At 21.5% G+C, this 16,231-nt stretch overlaps 3 protein-coding genes across 7 annotated transcripts in view; 2 read left to right on the forward strand and 1 right to left on the reverse strand.

Moving 5' to 3' along the window:
* Positions 1-5,938, forward strand: part of LOC129607244 (cAMP-dependent protein kinase type II regulatory subunit) — a 188,284-nt gene extending 182,346 nt beyond the window's left edge. For 3 of the 5 annotated variants that reach the window (XM_055518100.1, XM_055518099.1, XM_055518102.1), the window contains exon 11: positions 5,464-5,937. In XM_055518100.1, coding sequence (XP_055374075.1) covers positions 5,464-5,594 — 131 coding nt within the window. In that variant the 3' untranslated portion in view covers positions 5,595-5,937. Of the gene's footprint in view, positions 1-293; positions 847-5,463 lie in introns of those variants that run through there. The other 2 variants (XM_055518103.1, XM_055518101.1) reach the window with 2 other exon arrangements.
* A 792-nt stretch (positions 5,939-6,730) lies between these two features.
* LOC129607552 (uncharacterized) lies at positions 6,731-16,130 on the reverse strand. The gene is made up of 3 exons (XM_055518599.1): positions 15,926-16,130; positions 15,727-15,852; positions 6,731-13,087 (listed from the first exon to the last, which is right to left on the reverse strand). The coding sequence occupies exons 1-3, from the start codon at positions 16,086-16,088 to the stop codon at positions 12,975-12,977; spliced, it is 402 nt and encodes a 133-aa protein (XP_055374574.1). The 5' UTR covers positions 16,089-16,130; the 3' UTR covers positions 6,731-12,974.
* On the forward strand, positions 13,814-15,636 carry LOC129607213 (cilia- and flagella-associated protein 157). The gene is made up of 2 exons (XM_055518018.1): positions 13,814-14,420; positions 14,576-15,636. The coding sequence occupies exons 1-2, from the start codon at positions 13,814-13,816 to the stop codon at positions 15,634-15,636; spliced, it is 1,668 nt and encodes a 555-aa protein (XP_055373993.1).
* Positions 16,131-16,231: the final 101 nt, after the last annotated feature.

A 16,231-nucleotide genomic window follows, 5' to 3' on the forward strand; every position in this document is an offset into this window, starting at 1 on the left:
TAAAATCATTAAAAAAATCACATCAAATAATTTTAAACATTTTTACTTTCAGTTTTTATTTAAAATTTTTATTTTACAAAACAAATTTTAATATTTTTCAGTAAAAATTCCTTATTTTACTAATAAATTTATAATTTTTATTTTTTTGTTTTTCTATTTTGTATTTTGCGTTTTTATTTTTTCTTTTTTTATTTTCATATTTTTTAACTTTTCGCATTTTGAAATTAACTGCTAACGTTTTGCAATTTATCATAATTCTAAAAAAAAAATCTAAAAAAAAATGTGTGTTGTAGTCTTAGAAACTGGATGCTTTGAGAGACTTTTAGGTCCGTGCATAAATTTAATAAAACGTGGAATTCGCAATTACAAATATTTAGATGATGATTTGCGTTTAGATATACTTGAAAACAGATTCTAACAGAAAATTTCATTTAAAACATTGTTAATTATTAATTTTTAAATAAAACATAAATAAAAAATTACTTTAATTATTGAATAACGTTGTATTAAGGAACACTTAAACGATCACATAACGCGTTCGCGAAAATTATTATGCGCAAGTGAATTCAATCGTTTTAGAAAAACATTCATGAGTGTGTCAAACGATTTTGATATTTGCTTTCGTATGTACGAGTATAACTTTAGTTCTGAGCTGGATAATTGATTATGGAAATTGGCAAAATAAATGAGGATTTGAGAATTTCATGAAAGTTTTTCTCAACATATCTCTCCAGTAAATTATTATACAATCCAGAATTCTGGGTAGAAATTTTTGAACTGCCATTATTAATTGATCGTTTAAGAGTGCCTTTGAATATTTTACTAATTTATGATTTTTGTATTTGTCGCTCTGAAGTTTTTGTTGTAATAAAGTATTTTTAAATAAATATTTACAATTTTTTACACATACTTAAAGTGAAAAATCGTAAAAATTGTATTTAATCAAAAGTAAAAACTTTGGAGTTATTTTTAAGAATTTTTTTCCTTTTTTTTTTCTTACTTGTTTATGATTACAATTTTTAATTTTAATGTAGCTTTAGTCTTAAAATTTTAGTATTACAAATATAATAATACAAAATTATTCAAATTTAAGTGTAATCGGTAATGAAAAATGCACGTTAAATTCTTTTACATCTTAATCGATATTGCAGTTAACAGAAGCATTGTAATTTTTAATGTTGTCAACAGAGATGTCTAAATTTGTAGTGTAACCGATAATGCAAAAAACGAATGTCACGTAATTAATAATTTTAATTGACATTATTGTGTTTTTAATCGGCTGATTTTATTTTTAATTTTATTTATTGAAATTAAGATGTAAAGATATTTGTTGTTAAAGCAATTGCCAACTGGGTACGAGTATATAATATTCAAAAGTTTTTTTAGCATAAATTGTTGATTGCCGGCTGTAGAGCGTCAGATGTGCAATTGTTGTCCAACGAAATTTGATATTATCGATTACACCTTTTGATTTAACATTAAAAAATAATAAAATGCAGTTAGTAATTACGAAACTTTATAATCAATTTTCAGATAAATATTTTTCATAACTTATTACGAAAAATGCAAAATTTATTTTTACACTTAGTTTTTTATTGAAAAGAAATTTGCCTTTGCGAACTGTTGACGACTTCTGCCTGAAATTATTTGCTCTATACTCTACAATATAGCATAAAGCGAAGGCGGTCGGAGTGGCCATCTTGATATTAAGTAGTTTTATTCAAAAATTTAGCATTTCTATAAACTTTTGTTGAGATATGAAAATGTAATTGCTAACTACATTTTATAAATTAATCTTTTGTCATGAAGTAGAAGTTTAATTTTTAAGAAATATTAATGGATATTGTATTCAATTAATATTAGTTTTTATAGTATAATTTATTTAAATACACAAAAAAAATATTAAACATTAGAATTAACATTAAAATTTTTGATAAAATTTAATTATTTTAATTGTTTTGTCGATTTAAATAAGTTGATAATAATCAAGAAAAAGTCAAATTTTGTATGTAAATTAAAATTTTAATCGTATTTTGCTTTTCTTGTTTTATTGCTAATTGTTAAAGTATTTTTTAAAAATTTCCTGTTTAATCTTTTAGTTTGTTATTTTTTTTTTTGTTAATTTTATATTTTATTAATTTTATATGGATATTTTGAATTAATTTGTTAATTTTTTCTATTTCTTATTGAATTCACTATAATTTCATTTTATTTTAAAAAAAAATTTTTCTAATAAAATTAAATTTTTTGTTTAGTGTTAAAATATAATTGAAATATTTTATAGAAATTGTCACTTTAAATTAAAAGTAATAAAAATTTTTCATAACAAATGTCAAATTAAACAGATGTCACTGTAATTCAAATTTTGACATTTGCAATTATGTATAATTTTAATTTTCTATTGTTTTTGCTTGCTGTCATTTTCTAAATTTTTTTCTTTGCATATTGTAAACAACAAATGAAAATTGTTAATTTTTCAATATATTTTAATAAAATTTTCAATAATATTCAACCATACATATGTATATTGTTGTAGTTCTACCCTGTGATGCATTTGAACGTCTAAATGGTACATTTGTTGATATTATCATAAAGAATTATTCAAGATATGAAGAACAATTTGAAAGAATTGTTTTGCAAGATAGAAATTGTTAAATATTGTTCATAATGTACATTTTATATAAAAATAAATAACAATTATTTTATTCGAATTGATTTCAAAATTTAATAATAATTGTATATTTTATTCGTAAAATGTTTAGTTCTAAATAATTTTATTTTATACTAATTCATAGATTCGTAAAATGTTTAATTTAAATTGTTTTATATTAATTCATTAAATCATATACCTTTAATTAATAAAATTCTACATATATAAGTGTGTTAGTATAAGACTATTGTGGCTCTTATACATTTCGTTAATTGTCGATGACTAACTTTTGAAAAATATCATCACATATTGAATTAAGCTAATTATTAACTAATTACTTTAAATTTGTATTTCACATATGTATGTATAACAGCAACAAATTTAATAATAACGTACCGTTAATCCAAATTAATTCATTAACGTAATATTCATCCAAGATGCATTGAATAATATCAAAATGAAAGTTTTGTTACTAATATAATTCAATTATTAATTTAATTTGTGAAATTTGTAATTGTAAACTTGAATATTTCCTCTAATGGGAAAAATAGCAAGCACTTTAGTTAACTAAAGTAGCGAGGTGGTAACCCAAGACTGCCATAAACATTTCTTTAAATCAATTCATAGTTAAAGACTTGTCGGTATAAAGTTAAAAAAATCAAAAAAACATGTTAGAGACACGATTTTAAAGTAAAAAATAATTAAAACATTCAAATAAATATTAATAAGGGTAACATTTAAATAGTGAGCCTTGTATTAATTCAAATCTTAATTATGCCTGAATTTGATGTCAATAAATTAAAATTTATTTGTGTATTAAATTTAAAATAAATTTAAATAATAATTTCACAATATTTTGTATGTTAACTACTTATATACTTTATTTTTAATTTATTTATTCTTGTTATTTTTAATATAAGAATGTAAGAGTAATGTTTTTATTTTAAGTTTTTGTAAGCATGTTAATTTTCTTTTAATCCAAAATCATATTTTCAAAAACTAATCAAAACTTCTTTGAATTAACCAGCATGTTTTTTTTCTGTTCTGGTAAATATTTTTTTTTGTTTTTAATATTTTTATTTAATTTATTTATCATTAAAATTGTTTTAAATAAATTTTTTTCTTTTTTGGCAATTTCATCTAAAAATTACTAATTTTTACTAAAAAAACATAATTAAATAATTGTTTTGATCGATTAAATTAGTGTTGGGAAACAACTACACCCTTAAATTATTTGTCAATGATATGACAATTAAAAGTAGGGATTGCTTGCCTAATAATATTAATTTGATAAAATCATAAATCAAATTCAATATAAAAGATAATTCATCTAAAACAAAAATATTCATACTATTTTTTTTTATTGCTAAGTACCGCGAGACGGAAAAACGCAATGTCAAACACCAAATTTTTTCTTTCAAGAATTTTTTTCTCTTCTTTTTCTGATTTGTAAGATTCGCTCAGTTTTGTATTCCTTTCAAAAATTTGTTTATTTGTTAGTTACTATTATTTTTTTGTATTCAGTTTATGATGGAATCTAAAAAATAGAATTCAATTGATCTCAAATAATTGATAACTTTTAATATTCTAGTTTCTACATAAAAAAAAATGTTGAACATATTATCGTTATTTTTTCCTATTTAATTTTGTTAAAGGAAATTAAAGTACATTCACCGAATTTTAGATTTTTAGGTCATATTTATGTTTTTTTGTTTTGTTATTTTATTTGTAAATCAAAAAATTTTTGTAATATAACTCTTTATTTACATACATATAATATGTGTACATTTTATAATATTATTTGAATACACGCAATAATTTTCTTCTTTCTTATATTCATTATTTATTTTATTGGAACATAATCTTGTATGTATATACTCGTATATAGAGGTCTATATATAGAGGTCACGAAGTTAATATCTACAAATGTACACATATTCTCCATAATTCTTATGTATATATTCTACAATATTTATATAATATTATATTTTATAAAAAAAATTTATTTTACATTTTTAAAAGATGAGAAAAAGTTGACTGTGCGTAATAAAGATTTACGGTAGACAACAAGGAGACATCAGTAAAATAAATTTTAGATTAAAGAGAAAAAAAACACTATATTGTAATTGTATGAAAAATAAAAGAAGATTTGGAAAAAAAAATTCATTAGTTCTCAAAACAAACTAAAAAGGAAAGAAAAACTTTCCGAAATTAATAATTAAATGTTTATGCTGATTTCGTTGCAAAAATTGCAAATTTGAATATTTAATTATTTGTAAAAATTGATTTCAGCATAACTTTAATCATAAATCTAAATTATATTAAGTTTCTTAAAATATTTAATAAATTTTTTTAAAAAATTCACACCTTTCAAATTATTCTACTGCAATATTTTCTTAATATTTTGGTTTTTAGAATTTCTTTACTAAAGAATACGAGGAATTACGAGTATTATAATTTTAAAGGTTATATTTCTGACTTCACGTTAACTTGAAAATTCCCTTATAAAATATTCTTTCAAAAACTCAATACCAAGTTAATAGATAAGGTTGAATGAAAAATCATAAAGAAACAGTCATTTGATTTACTTTCATGAATTATTATAGGGAATTTTTCGATCAAAACAATTTTTAATTTAAATTATAAAATAGATCTTTATATAAATATTATTTTAAAAAAATTCATTAAAACACACTTGAAAAATAAATCATTTTCAAAATTCTTAATTGGAATAAAACTTCTAAAAATTACAAAATTACCATAAATAATATTTTTTTAACAATTGTTCTTAATAATTTTTTTCTTAATTTTAGTATTGGATGTCGAAGCTTTTGAACGTTTATTGGGTCCATGCATGCAAATTATGAAACGTAATATTGATGATTATGAGCAACAATTGGTTAAAATATTCGGAAGCAAAAACAATATTACCGATATCCGATAAGAAGTCTGATTTCAAATCATTCAATTTATATAAAAAAAATTAAAAATAATTTAAAATAAAAAAAAAAGTGAAATAAATATTATAAATAATTAAATAAAATAAAAAAAAGTACATATACATATATATATATATATAAATTTATATATATACATACATACAAAAATTATGTGTAAAGCTAAGCAGGAAAACAAAAGTTGTATTGTAACCTACATAGAGTAATTAAATTACAACAATTAGGTTTATATTTTAGATAAAATATTAAAAAAAATAAAAAATAATAAAAAAAAAAATATTTACATTGAAAAGCAAGAAGATTTGAATTTATCAAAGTAAATATTACTAAAAAAAAATGAAATAATTAAAAAATAAAATGAAATTTATATAGTTTTTTTATTATTATTATTTTCTAATTCTTGTTAAGTTATAATTGTATAAAATATAATTTTTATTAGTTAATAATATAAATAAAACACAATTTTCATGAGAATGAATCAGGGCAAATTAAGATTTTTGGGTTAAATAAAAAAAAAACATTTTTAAATCTTGAAAATTAAATCAACTATAATTTTATTTGAATTAGTAGTTTAACTGAGATTATGAACAATTAAAACTATTGAAAAAGAACTATTAATTGTATTGTAAATTATAAAGAAAATTATTATTATTTAACAATTACAATAAAATATTTTGCATTCTTAAATCAACACAAAATTCAAATAATAAAAAGTAAAAAAAATTGAAAAATAATATAGACTTTTAAAAAATACAAATGCTTTGTAAATTTCATTTTCTTCTTATTTAGAATCTTATTTTCGAAATATAATATTTCTTAAATTCACTTGAAAAATTTTATTTTTTTTTTAATTTACATATTTTAAAAAGAAAACCGAAAAAATTGTTTTTCTTGATTCATTCTAATAATCTAAAATGATTATAAATGCAAATTACAATGTACATTTTAGCTAAAAAAATAAATTATTTGTTTTATTTCTTTTGTTTAACTTTTAAATTAATTATTCTTTGAAAAAAAATTAATCTGATAAAGAAATTCTAATATTTTTTTAATATATCTAAATTATCATTATAATCATGTATAATTGTAAAATACTAAAAAAAAATATTATAAAATTGTTATTATTTTATCATTAAATTTTGTTTTCATTTTTAAATTATTGCCATATTTTAAATAAAATTAGTAATAAAAATGTTTTTTGAATTAAATATGCACAAAATAAAATTCAATTGTTTTTTTTTTTTAACTTAAATAATATAAATATAATAAAATTTAATTTTTAAATCAAAAAAATTAAAAATTTGAAATATAATTATTTTCGTTTTATACTTTAATTGATTTATACTTAAATTAAATTAATAAGTCTGTCATTTCATATTTTATTATTTTTGAATACATTGTTCTTTTAAAATAGCAATAATAAATTTTGAATACTAGCCAGCCAACAAGAACGTGTTTAAATAAATCACATTCTGTGTTTAAAATTTTTATAATTTGCAAATTTTTAATTTAAATATTTTTTTTTGTAACTAGTTTAAATATTTTTTCATTTTCAAAAATAAAATAAATATTATTCATTTAAATTTTAAATCATATAACTTTTTATTTAATTAATATTACCCTTCAATTAAAAATAAAACAAGAAAAAACTTATCAAAAAATTATTCAAAATATTTAATATTTTAAAAAAATAGTTAGAAAATTTAAAAATTTATTTTTAAGGTGAAAATCATAAATTATTGTTAAAATATTCTTTATTGTATTTTTATTACAACTTATAATTTTGTATAATCAATTTGTTCGGTTTCTTTTTTTGTTTTTTGGTTTTCATACAAAATGCAGGCTCAAAAAGAAAAATGTTATTTCTATTTATATGAAAATACATTAAAATACTAAATAAACAATATATTAGATAAGCATAAAATAAATAAAATTCGAAAAAAAATATAAAAAAAATATATAGAAAATTTATAATGTATAAGTTTCTAAATTTATGAAATAAGTGTCATACTTTCAAACATTGAACAAAAACAGCAAAAAAAGGAAAAAAAAAACTATTAAATTGAATCAAAATAGAAATTATAAGAAAAATTTAAAAATTATTGGAAAATTAGAAAACAAAACTTAAGACAATTTATTGACTTAATAATCGTAGATCAAAACAAATTCAAAGTTTAAAAAATAAAAACTAATTTTCGTAAATTATTTTGAAGTTAAAAACATTTTTTTTTGTGTTAATTTAATTCATTTCCTATTTAAAATTAATAATTTCCCTTTGAATTTAAGTTTGGAATAAAATAAAATTAAATTATAGTAAAAAAAAACCAAAGAGAACCATTTAAGAAGCAAAGAAACTTCATCAATTCAATATGCAATCTTAAAAACTTTTTAAACAATTTTTTAGTTCCCAAATTTTTTTTTCGTTAATGAATTCGATAACATGCAAAAAATAATATTTCATAGAGTTTCATAAGATTATTAAGTCAAAAATCGTTTATTTTATTAATTAAACCATTGCCATACAAAATCTAAAAGAATTAAATAAATATAATTACCAAGCAGGTGTAAAAATTTAAAACATTTTATCAAAAAAAAAAACACACACACAAAAAAAAAAAAGAAAAAAAAACCATTGAAAAAAATTGAAAATTATTTTTTAAAATAAGAAGAATTTCACATGTAGAAATTATTTTTTATACAAAATTCGCTATGCTTTTTTAGGTAAATCTATCAAGAAATCTTGAAAACTAATTATATAACCACAATTACAACAAAACAAAAGAAAAAAAGAACCAAATATTTTTAAAGCAAAATCATTTTTTAATATGATTTTTATGAAACATATTAAAAAAAAACAAATATATATAAATGTATATTTAATATTTAAAATACAAAAAACAAAAAATAAAGCAAAACAAAATCAATTAAATGTGCAAGCATTTAAATAAAACTTTATAAAAAAATTATTTATTTGTATATAATAAGCAAAAAAATTTAATTGAAAAATATTTCGATCAAAATTCGAAATTATATATTGGGAGCGGGGATATAAGAGTCTCGTCAAATCATTGAATAATAAACAAATTGTAAAATTAAAATCAACTGATCCGTATTTTAAAAATTAAAAATGTAACAATTTATTTCTTGTTTTTGTGTTATTGTGTTTAATTTTGCAAATTTTAAATTTAAAGGAAGATTATTGTATAATACAGTTATTCCCAAAATGGTCTATATAGACCCACAGGGGTCCATGAAGGCCTGCTAGGGGTCTACGAAAAAATATGAATTTAGTTCAATAAGTTTTTATATACCTTTCTCACATCATAGGTGTACCTTGCTACTGGTACAAATTTAAATCTATTAAAGGAAGTAGAAGGGGGTCTATCAAAAATTCAAAAACACGACAAGAGTTCTACGAGCGAAAAAAGTTTGTGAGCCTCTGGTATAATATAATAGTTCTCAATAATCAATTTGTAAACTCAACTTTTTTAAACAAATTTAGTTTAAGTGATTTTTATATTAACCATAGAAAAATCAAACTGAATTTTTAAGAAATTCATCAATTATTTTTGAATTAAGCAATTTTAAATTAATATAACAAAAATTCATAAATTCATAAATTTTCATAAATAACTCATTAATTTTTTGCCGATGATTTTATTGTAAAAATATCTTAGGGAAGAAAGTTATTCAATGGCTGAGCAAACCATTTTTGCAATTAACTATGAAAATAATTGTAAAATTGTAGACAGCTGTTTATTTGATGACACTCTCAATATATCAAGTTACCAAACACAATAAAATATAATTCAAATAATTAATTTGCATAAATTTAGGAGAAACAAAAACAATTCGTTCTTGCAACAATTCATTAATAGCAAAATCAAAGTAAAATACATAAATTTATATGTATTTAAAATAGAGTAAACATTTTAAAAATTATGTAATTATAAAAATATGAAAAGTAAAAAAAAAACAAAAAAAAAAATAATTGTAAAAAATTTAAAAAAATGAATAGATGTCATAATAAATTAAGTTTAAAATTAAGAAAAATTTCATATAATTTTTTTATTTGATTATTATTTTTAAATCTTATTGGATTTTACCTCCTATTGATAGATTTGCAAGTTGTCAAAAGCCATAAAAAATCGATATAGCCTCCCAAATATTTCAATATTTGAATAATGATTTCAATTTTACATCAATAGTCAATCTTGGATCTTAGTCAATAATCAAACGTCTTGGATCAATTGAAAAATTACTTTAGATTAAAAAATCGGCTTAAACAAAATGATTTTCAATTAACAATAATCACCTTTTCCTAATGTAATAAAATTACTTGCAAATTAGACAAGAAATAAAATTAACAAGTACCAATAAAATCAGCTACATATTAATTTTATTTCATAATATACATATTTCATTATTACTTCTGTTCTATTCAATATTTCGAATTTTATATGAAATTCTAAATATTATTTGTCATTTTTTTAGAAAACTATAAAAATAAAATTCTGCAGAGGTTTAAAAATCAATTCACAATTGGATTTCAAATTCAACAAGGATCTCAATTTTTCAAATAAAACGAGATTCGTAAATATTTGTTAATGAAAATAAAATTGAATGTTTTATATAATTGTATTAATTTAAAAAAAAAAAACTAATATATTAGATAAGTAATCAAATACATATTAAATGTAAGTATCTTAAGCAAATTAAAAAAAAAAATACCACAAGCAAAAGCTAAGAAAAGTGCTGGACGCTTTTATACAATCATAATAAAATAGAAATCAAATAAATATATATATTTGATGTAAATTTAAAATTTAATTATATTATTTAAATAAAAAGAAATATAATAAAAACAAAATTTAATAAAATTACACAAAAATACACAAATTACATATTCATTCATAATTTTGAAATATTTTTATAAATTACATATAAAATTTTCATATGAATTCTATTTTAATTTTGAACTTTACAAAAAAATCATTAACTATCCAGTATGAAATTAAAAAAAAAATATACAAGAATGAAATTATTAAAGAACTGCCATTGAAATTCTTTAAGTACTAATAAATTTAGAAAAATATTAGTTAATTTTTATTAAACTTATTGGAATTGATTTACCCTTGGGCTTATAAAAAATTTGATAACTTTTCCAATTTTTCTTTATTTTTTTTAAAGATTATGCGCTACAGAAGTTTCATTGCTTTGAAATTAAATATTTGTATACATATAGTGATGGAAAATCAGAAATTTATAAATTAATCTTCACTAGATATTCTTCATTATCTAGAAATTGAATTATCATTTATGGAAAAAGAGTTAATCGAAAGCAAATTACATTGGATTTTACAGATTCTCCCTTCAATGTGTTATCATTTTTATTTTTATACGAACCATGATAAGTTTAAATAATTAAATAGAAAATATATACTATATAACAATTTCAGTTTAACTCTCGAGAATACTTTAAGAGAATAACAAGTATACTTTGATATAAGGTTCATTGAAATAAATATACATATGTATATAATTTAAGGCACTGGATAGCCTAACTAAAAAATAATATAAAAAAAAATCTATACCACAGTTTATTATTGATTTTTTTTTTTTTTAATTCACTATATTATAAGTAAGCGTTCGAGAAATTTCTACAGGTAAGAACAAAATATTAAATTGCAATTGGAAATTTTAAACTAAATCTGAAAATAAAAATCTAAACAAAAAAAAATATTAAGCTAGGCTAGCTTCCGGTGAAGTAGTTAGTTTATGTAACATATTTTCAACCTTAGTTAAATTCTGTTCTTTTTTTAAATTTACGCGAATTATTATTAATTATACTATCCATTAAGTAATCCGTAAATTAGTATATAGAATGAACAATATTATAAAATACATAATTATCTTTTAATTTGAAAAAAAAACATTTCTACATAGAATAGAAAAAACCACAAACAAACTAATTAATTGAAAATAAATTATTAAAAATAATTGAATTATAAAAAAATTTATTATAATTTTTAAATAAGTTAATGAAGAAAATCATAATATAATAAAAGTGCAGAGCAAAATAATAAAGCTGAAAATATTTCTTAAGTCATAGAACAACACTAAACCACATTTAAAATACAAAAAATAAATTAAAAAAAAAAAAAACATAAATAAAATTAAAACAAGTTAAAAGAGAAATAAATCTTACTAATATTAATAAATGTATTTGTAAAATATATTATTAATACAAATGTTTTATTTTTCGATGCCCCTAAAAATTTCAAAATTTCATATTAATAATTAAATTCTTATTCATAAATTGTGTGGAAGTCAACTTGTTAAGTCAACATCTGAATATTGAACAATGAATAGAGAGCAGAATCTTCTATTATTCTATGGTTATCAACAGTAATATTCTTCGTAATACGGTTCCTTTTGAAATCAATTCCTAATTAATCTAAAACAGTATACATTTGTAAATCACTTTTATTAGCAATGTAAGAAGATACAGTAAGTATGTTCAAATTATACTTTGAAATCAAAGTAATGAAGGTAATACTATACAGCTACGTACTATCCCAGGAAAATATCTGCTTTAGTTTTTACAAGAGAAAAAAACTATTTATGTATAAGACGAAGACTACCAATTATACAAGTATATTTCAATTGAGATTTATTAAAACTAAATAAAAAATTTAATCATGGTAACCATAAAAAACAGAAACAGAACATTATCCGCATAAATTCCTTATTAAAATGTGGGAGATTTGCAAGTAATTACACATTTTAGTGGATGATCAAAAAGCCAATACTATATTTTTTAAAATATTGACCTTTTTTGTCAGAAAATCTGTATTTTTCTTTACATTTCTATTATCTTTCAAGTTCTTTTTACAATTTTGTTACTCGCCAGGTTAAACAAATCTAGATCTCGATGGAGTTAAAGACCGAATTTTATGTTTAAATCTTATTTTAAAAAAATATTTTCAGCTATTGTTTTAACCAAATTTTATGCCTTCATGTATTAAGTAGCAGTAATCTGATGATTTTCAACCTTGATATCTCCATTAATAATTTCATTTAGTATAGAGTACTTCATATATTAATAGCTCAATTATCACATCCTCATTTAGGATTTTACTAAAAACTTTGAAAAAGTAAAAATAAAGAGGTTTTTCCGTGTATCGCTTTATTCCAAAATCGTATTTAAAGCTATGTATATTATTTTTACTTCTTTTTGCTTTTTGTTTTCTGTTTTGTCATGGTTAGAACAAAATAAACCCCAGCCATGCATGCTAGTGGCTAGTCAACAAAAGTATTGCACTAAATGCAATTTATATATGTGTGTTATTGTAAACAATATTTTATTAACTATTTGCTTTTACTAGAAATCTTTTATCTGGGTGAGCTTTTACTTCTAATTCTAGTTTTTTAAGTATCCAACCTTCATCAGTTTTATCAGAGTCGAAGAAAATTGTTCCTAAAAAATAAAGAAAATAATTTAATAAAATAGGTCGTAGGTAATTAATGCAAATATGCATAATTTTTATAGTGACGCGACTAAAATTTTCAACAAAGTTTACATTATATAATTGTATAATTATTTTTGAAGTTAAAGTCAAACCAAATTTGCGCAAATTCCGAAAAAAAAAATTACAATCGCATTGTTTTCCATAGAAAATTCAACTGCAGGAGGTGGAGGATATCATGAACCACATAAATCTATTGCAAGATTTAAAATTCTTTGCAAGAACAGTAACGGCAAAGAGAGAAACAAGCACTAGCCGAAGTGTAATTAAAAGTTCCCATAGCGATACTAAAATTTAAAAAATCAAGACCGAAACCATGATATTGTTAATTACTTTGACCGCTTATTGCCTAAATTTACAATTATTGCACATATTTAACCGAATATAAATTGTAAGGGTTGGCACATTTGAGTAGCAACCGTTTCCAATACGATAACTTACTGGAAACAATATTGATGGGTGTAAATATACTTTATTAAATTTTGTATTTTTTCCGGAATTTACAAAATTTTTTAAGTAAAACAACAAGTGAAATTTTTTAAGGGTAAAAATGGAGCAAAAAGTAAGTTTTGAATTTTATTAAAATCAAATTAAATAAATAAAAACATAAATATTTCAAATTTATTTTATATGTATACGTGTATGTAATAATTTCTTAAAAGGATTCTTCAGGTAAAATGGCCAAAGGCAAAGATAAGAAAAAAGAAAAAGAGCCAGCAGTACCACAAGTGGATATTACGTTTTATCAGTTAACTATCACAGACTTAAATAATAAGCTATCAAGATTACGAAGTCATGTCGCTAAACTTGAAGAACAAAATGATGAAATGGAAGAAAAAATGCGACAACTAGAAGAAGATAGGACGGATATTACAGCACATTTAGAAAAAACTTTGAATGAAAAAATTGATAGAATTAAAGAAGTGGAAGAAGAACTTGAGGAAGTTACTAAAGTAAGAACTAAGGAAAAAAGAGAAGCTGCCGATAAAATCAAAGAATTAGAAAATCGTTATAAAACAATGAATGAGCAACTTACTTCTGAAATCAAATTACTTAATGGTAAATTGAATTCTTTAGAAGAGTTTAGAGTTCAAAGAGACGCTCTCCTGTCTAAGTTCGATGAGCAAGAACAATATGCAAAGGAACAAGAAAGAAAATTTCGGGAAAAAACTAACGAAATGGAACAACTACAAATAGTCGAAAAAGATAATTTAAAAAAGCAAGTTGAAGCAAAACTCTTAAAATTGTCTGAAGACTTTACAAAATCAAGTGAAATACGTATTGGTAACGTTGAAACATTAATATTCTATAATGCAAATATAATTTGAATCACTAAATTTATGTGCATACCATATAACACATAATACTATTTTAAAAAAAGAAATAACACATATTCTGAACAATAGCAATTAAATTAAAGCATTGAAAATTTATTTTAGCTGGATATACAAGAAGATTAATACGAGAGAACATTGCCCTTACAAAGGAAATGGATGCTATGATGATAACACAACAACGTATGGAAACTGAACACAAAGAAATGATGAAACAACAAAGAGAACAAACTGAGAAATTTCAAATTAACGAAATCACTAAGCAGCGTTTGGTAAGAACAGCCCAAAACCAAATAGAAATAATTGACAATCTTACAAAGCAATACGATTCTCTAAAAGAAAAATATATTAAACTTAACGTCTTTAAAAACTTATATGAAAACAGTTTAAAAAAAGATGTTGTCGATCAATTCACTTATGCAGATATGTCCAAAAAGTTACGTATTATGGGTCAGCGTGTTGAAATGCTCAAATCTGATAAACTTAAACTTATATCTTTACATCAAAAACATGAAAATGAAATATTGCGTTTGAGGTCAATAATAAAAAATATTCGCCAAACTGTTGCCTCTTGTATTAGAAGCGATCAAGAACCTTCCCATACTGAGAAAGATTTCCGAAAAAATCAAAGAGAAAATCTTCTGAATGAGCTCATGAAAATTATTGTAAGTTATGAAGAAGATTTAGACATAACACCTTCCGCCAGAACAATTTCATCAACTACAACAGCGTTTTATAAACCCGGTGCGGCAGGATTTGTTCCAAAATCTAAAACTTCTTTATTGGAATTATTCAAGCGTGAGGCTAAGAAAATCGCTTCTGCTGAATTAATTTCTCCAGAATACAAACAGAAAACTACAGATTTGAAAATTACTCCAAAAGCCCGAAATATCGATGACACATTATTTGATGTTGAAACAGGAGCAACACTAATTCTCTCTTCATCAAGTGAACATATACAACCACAGGAAGATGAAATTATTGAAGATTTTGATGTAACTTCTTCATCAGAAAGTGCTCCTAAACTTGATGAAAAACAAGTTGATGAAATAAAAAGTAAACAGTCGATTCAACCATCAACTGGAACTGAATACTCTATGGCTGAAGAAATGGAAATGGCTTTAGAAGAAATGGATGAAGAAGATGAGATTCAATTCTTCTATTAAAATTTTTGATAAAGTACTCTTTTACCTGTTCGAATAAAACAAAAGAATTATTTTTATCTATCTGCGTATTTCTATCTAATTATACGTTACCTTTATCTTTAGATCCTTTTACTGAAATTTCAAATTGTTCAATTTTTCCTCCTTTAAACCAATTTTTCGTTCCTGCTAATTCAAAGCCACTTTCTCTTATAGGTTCACCCAATAATTTAATCGCACCTAATTTATGTACATGATATACATGTGTATAAATCAAATCAAACTAAGAAAAATTTGCAATGAATTAATTTACCAGGATTCTTTCTCAGTTCACTCATTGCTTCTCGAAAATATTTTTGATTTCTTATTTGATCTTTTATCCTAAATTGCATATAAGCAACACTTGAAACACTAAATATAGCTCCATAAACAGCAATTTTCGCAAGAGTTTTATTAGAGGGGAATTTAAAAATCATTTTTTTAAACTACGAATATTATCTTTAATAAATAGGTAGGTAAAGGTACTATGTATGTACAATTTGCAATTGTCAAAATCTAATGTAGTATGCAAGAACATAACCTATTGTAAATAAACAAACAACATCTGATTCTAAATTTG

Source organism: Condylostylus longicornis, unplaced genomic scaffold (genome assembly GCF_029603195.1).
Source record: "Condylostylus longicornis isolate FDR11 unplaced genomic scaffold, ASM2960319v2 ptg000027l, whole genome shotgun sequence".
In the NCBI taxonomy this organism is placed as follows: Eukaryota; Metazoa; Arthropoda; class Insecta; order Diptera; family Dolichopodidae; genus Condylostylus; species Condylostylus longicornis.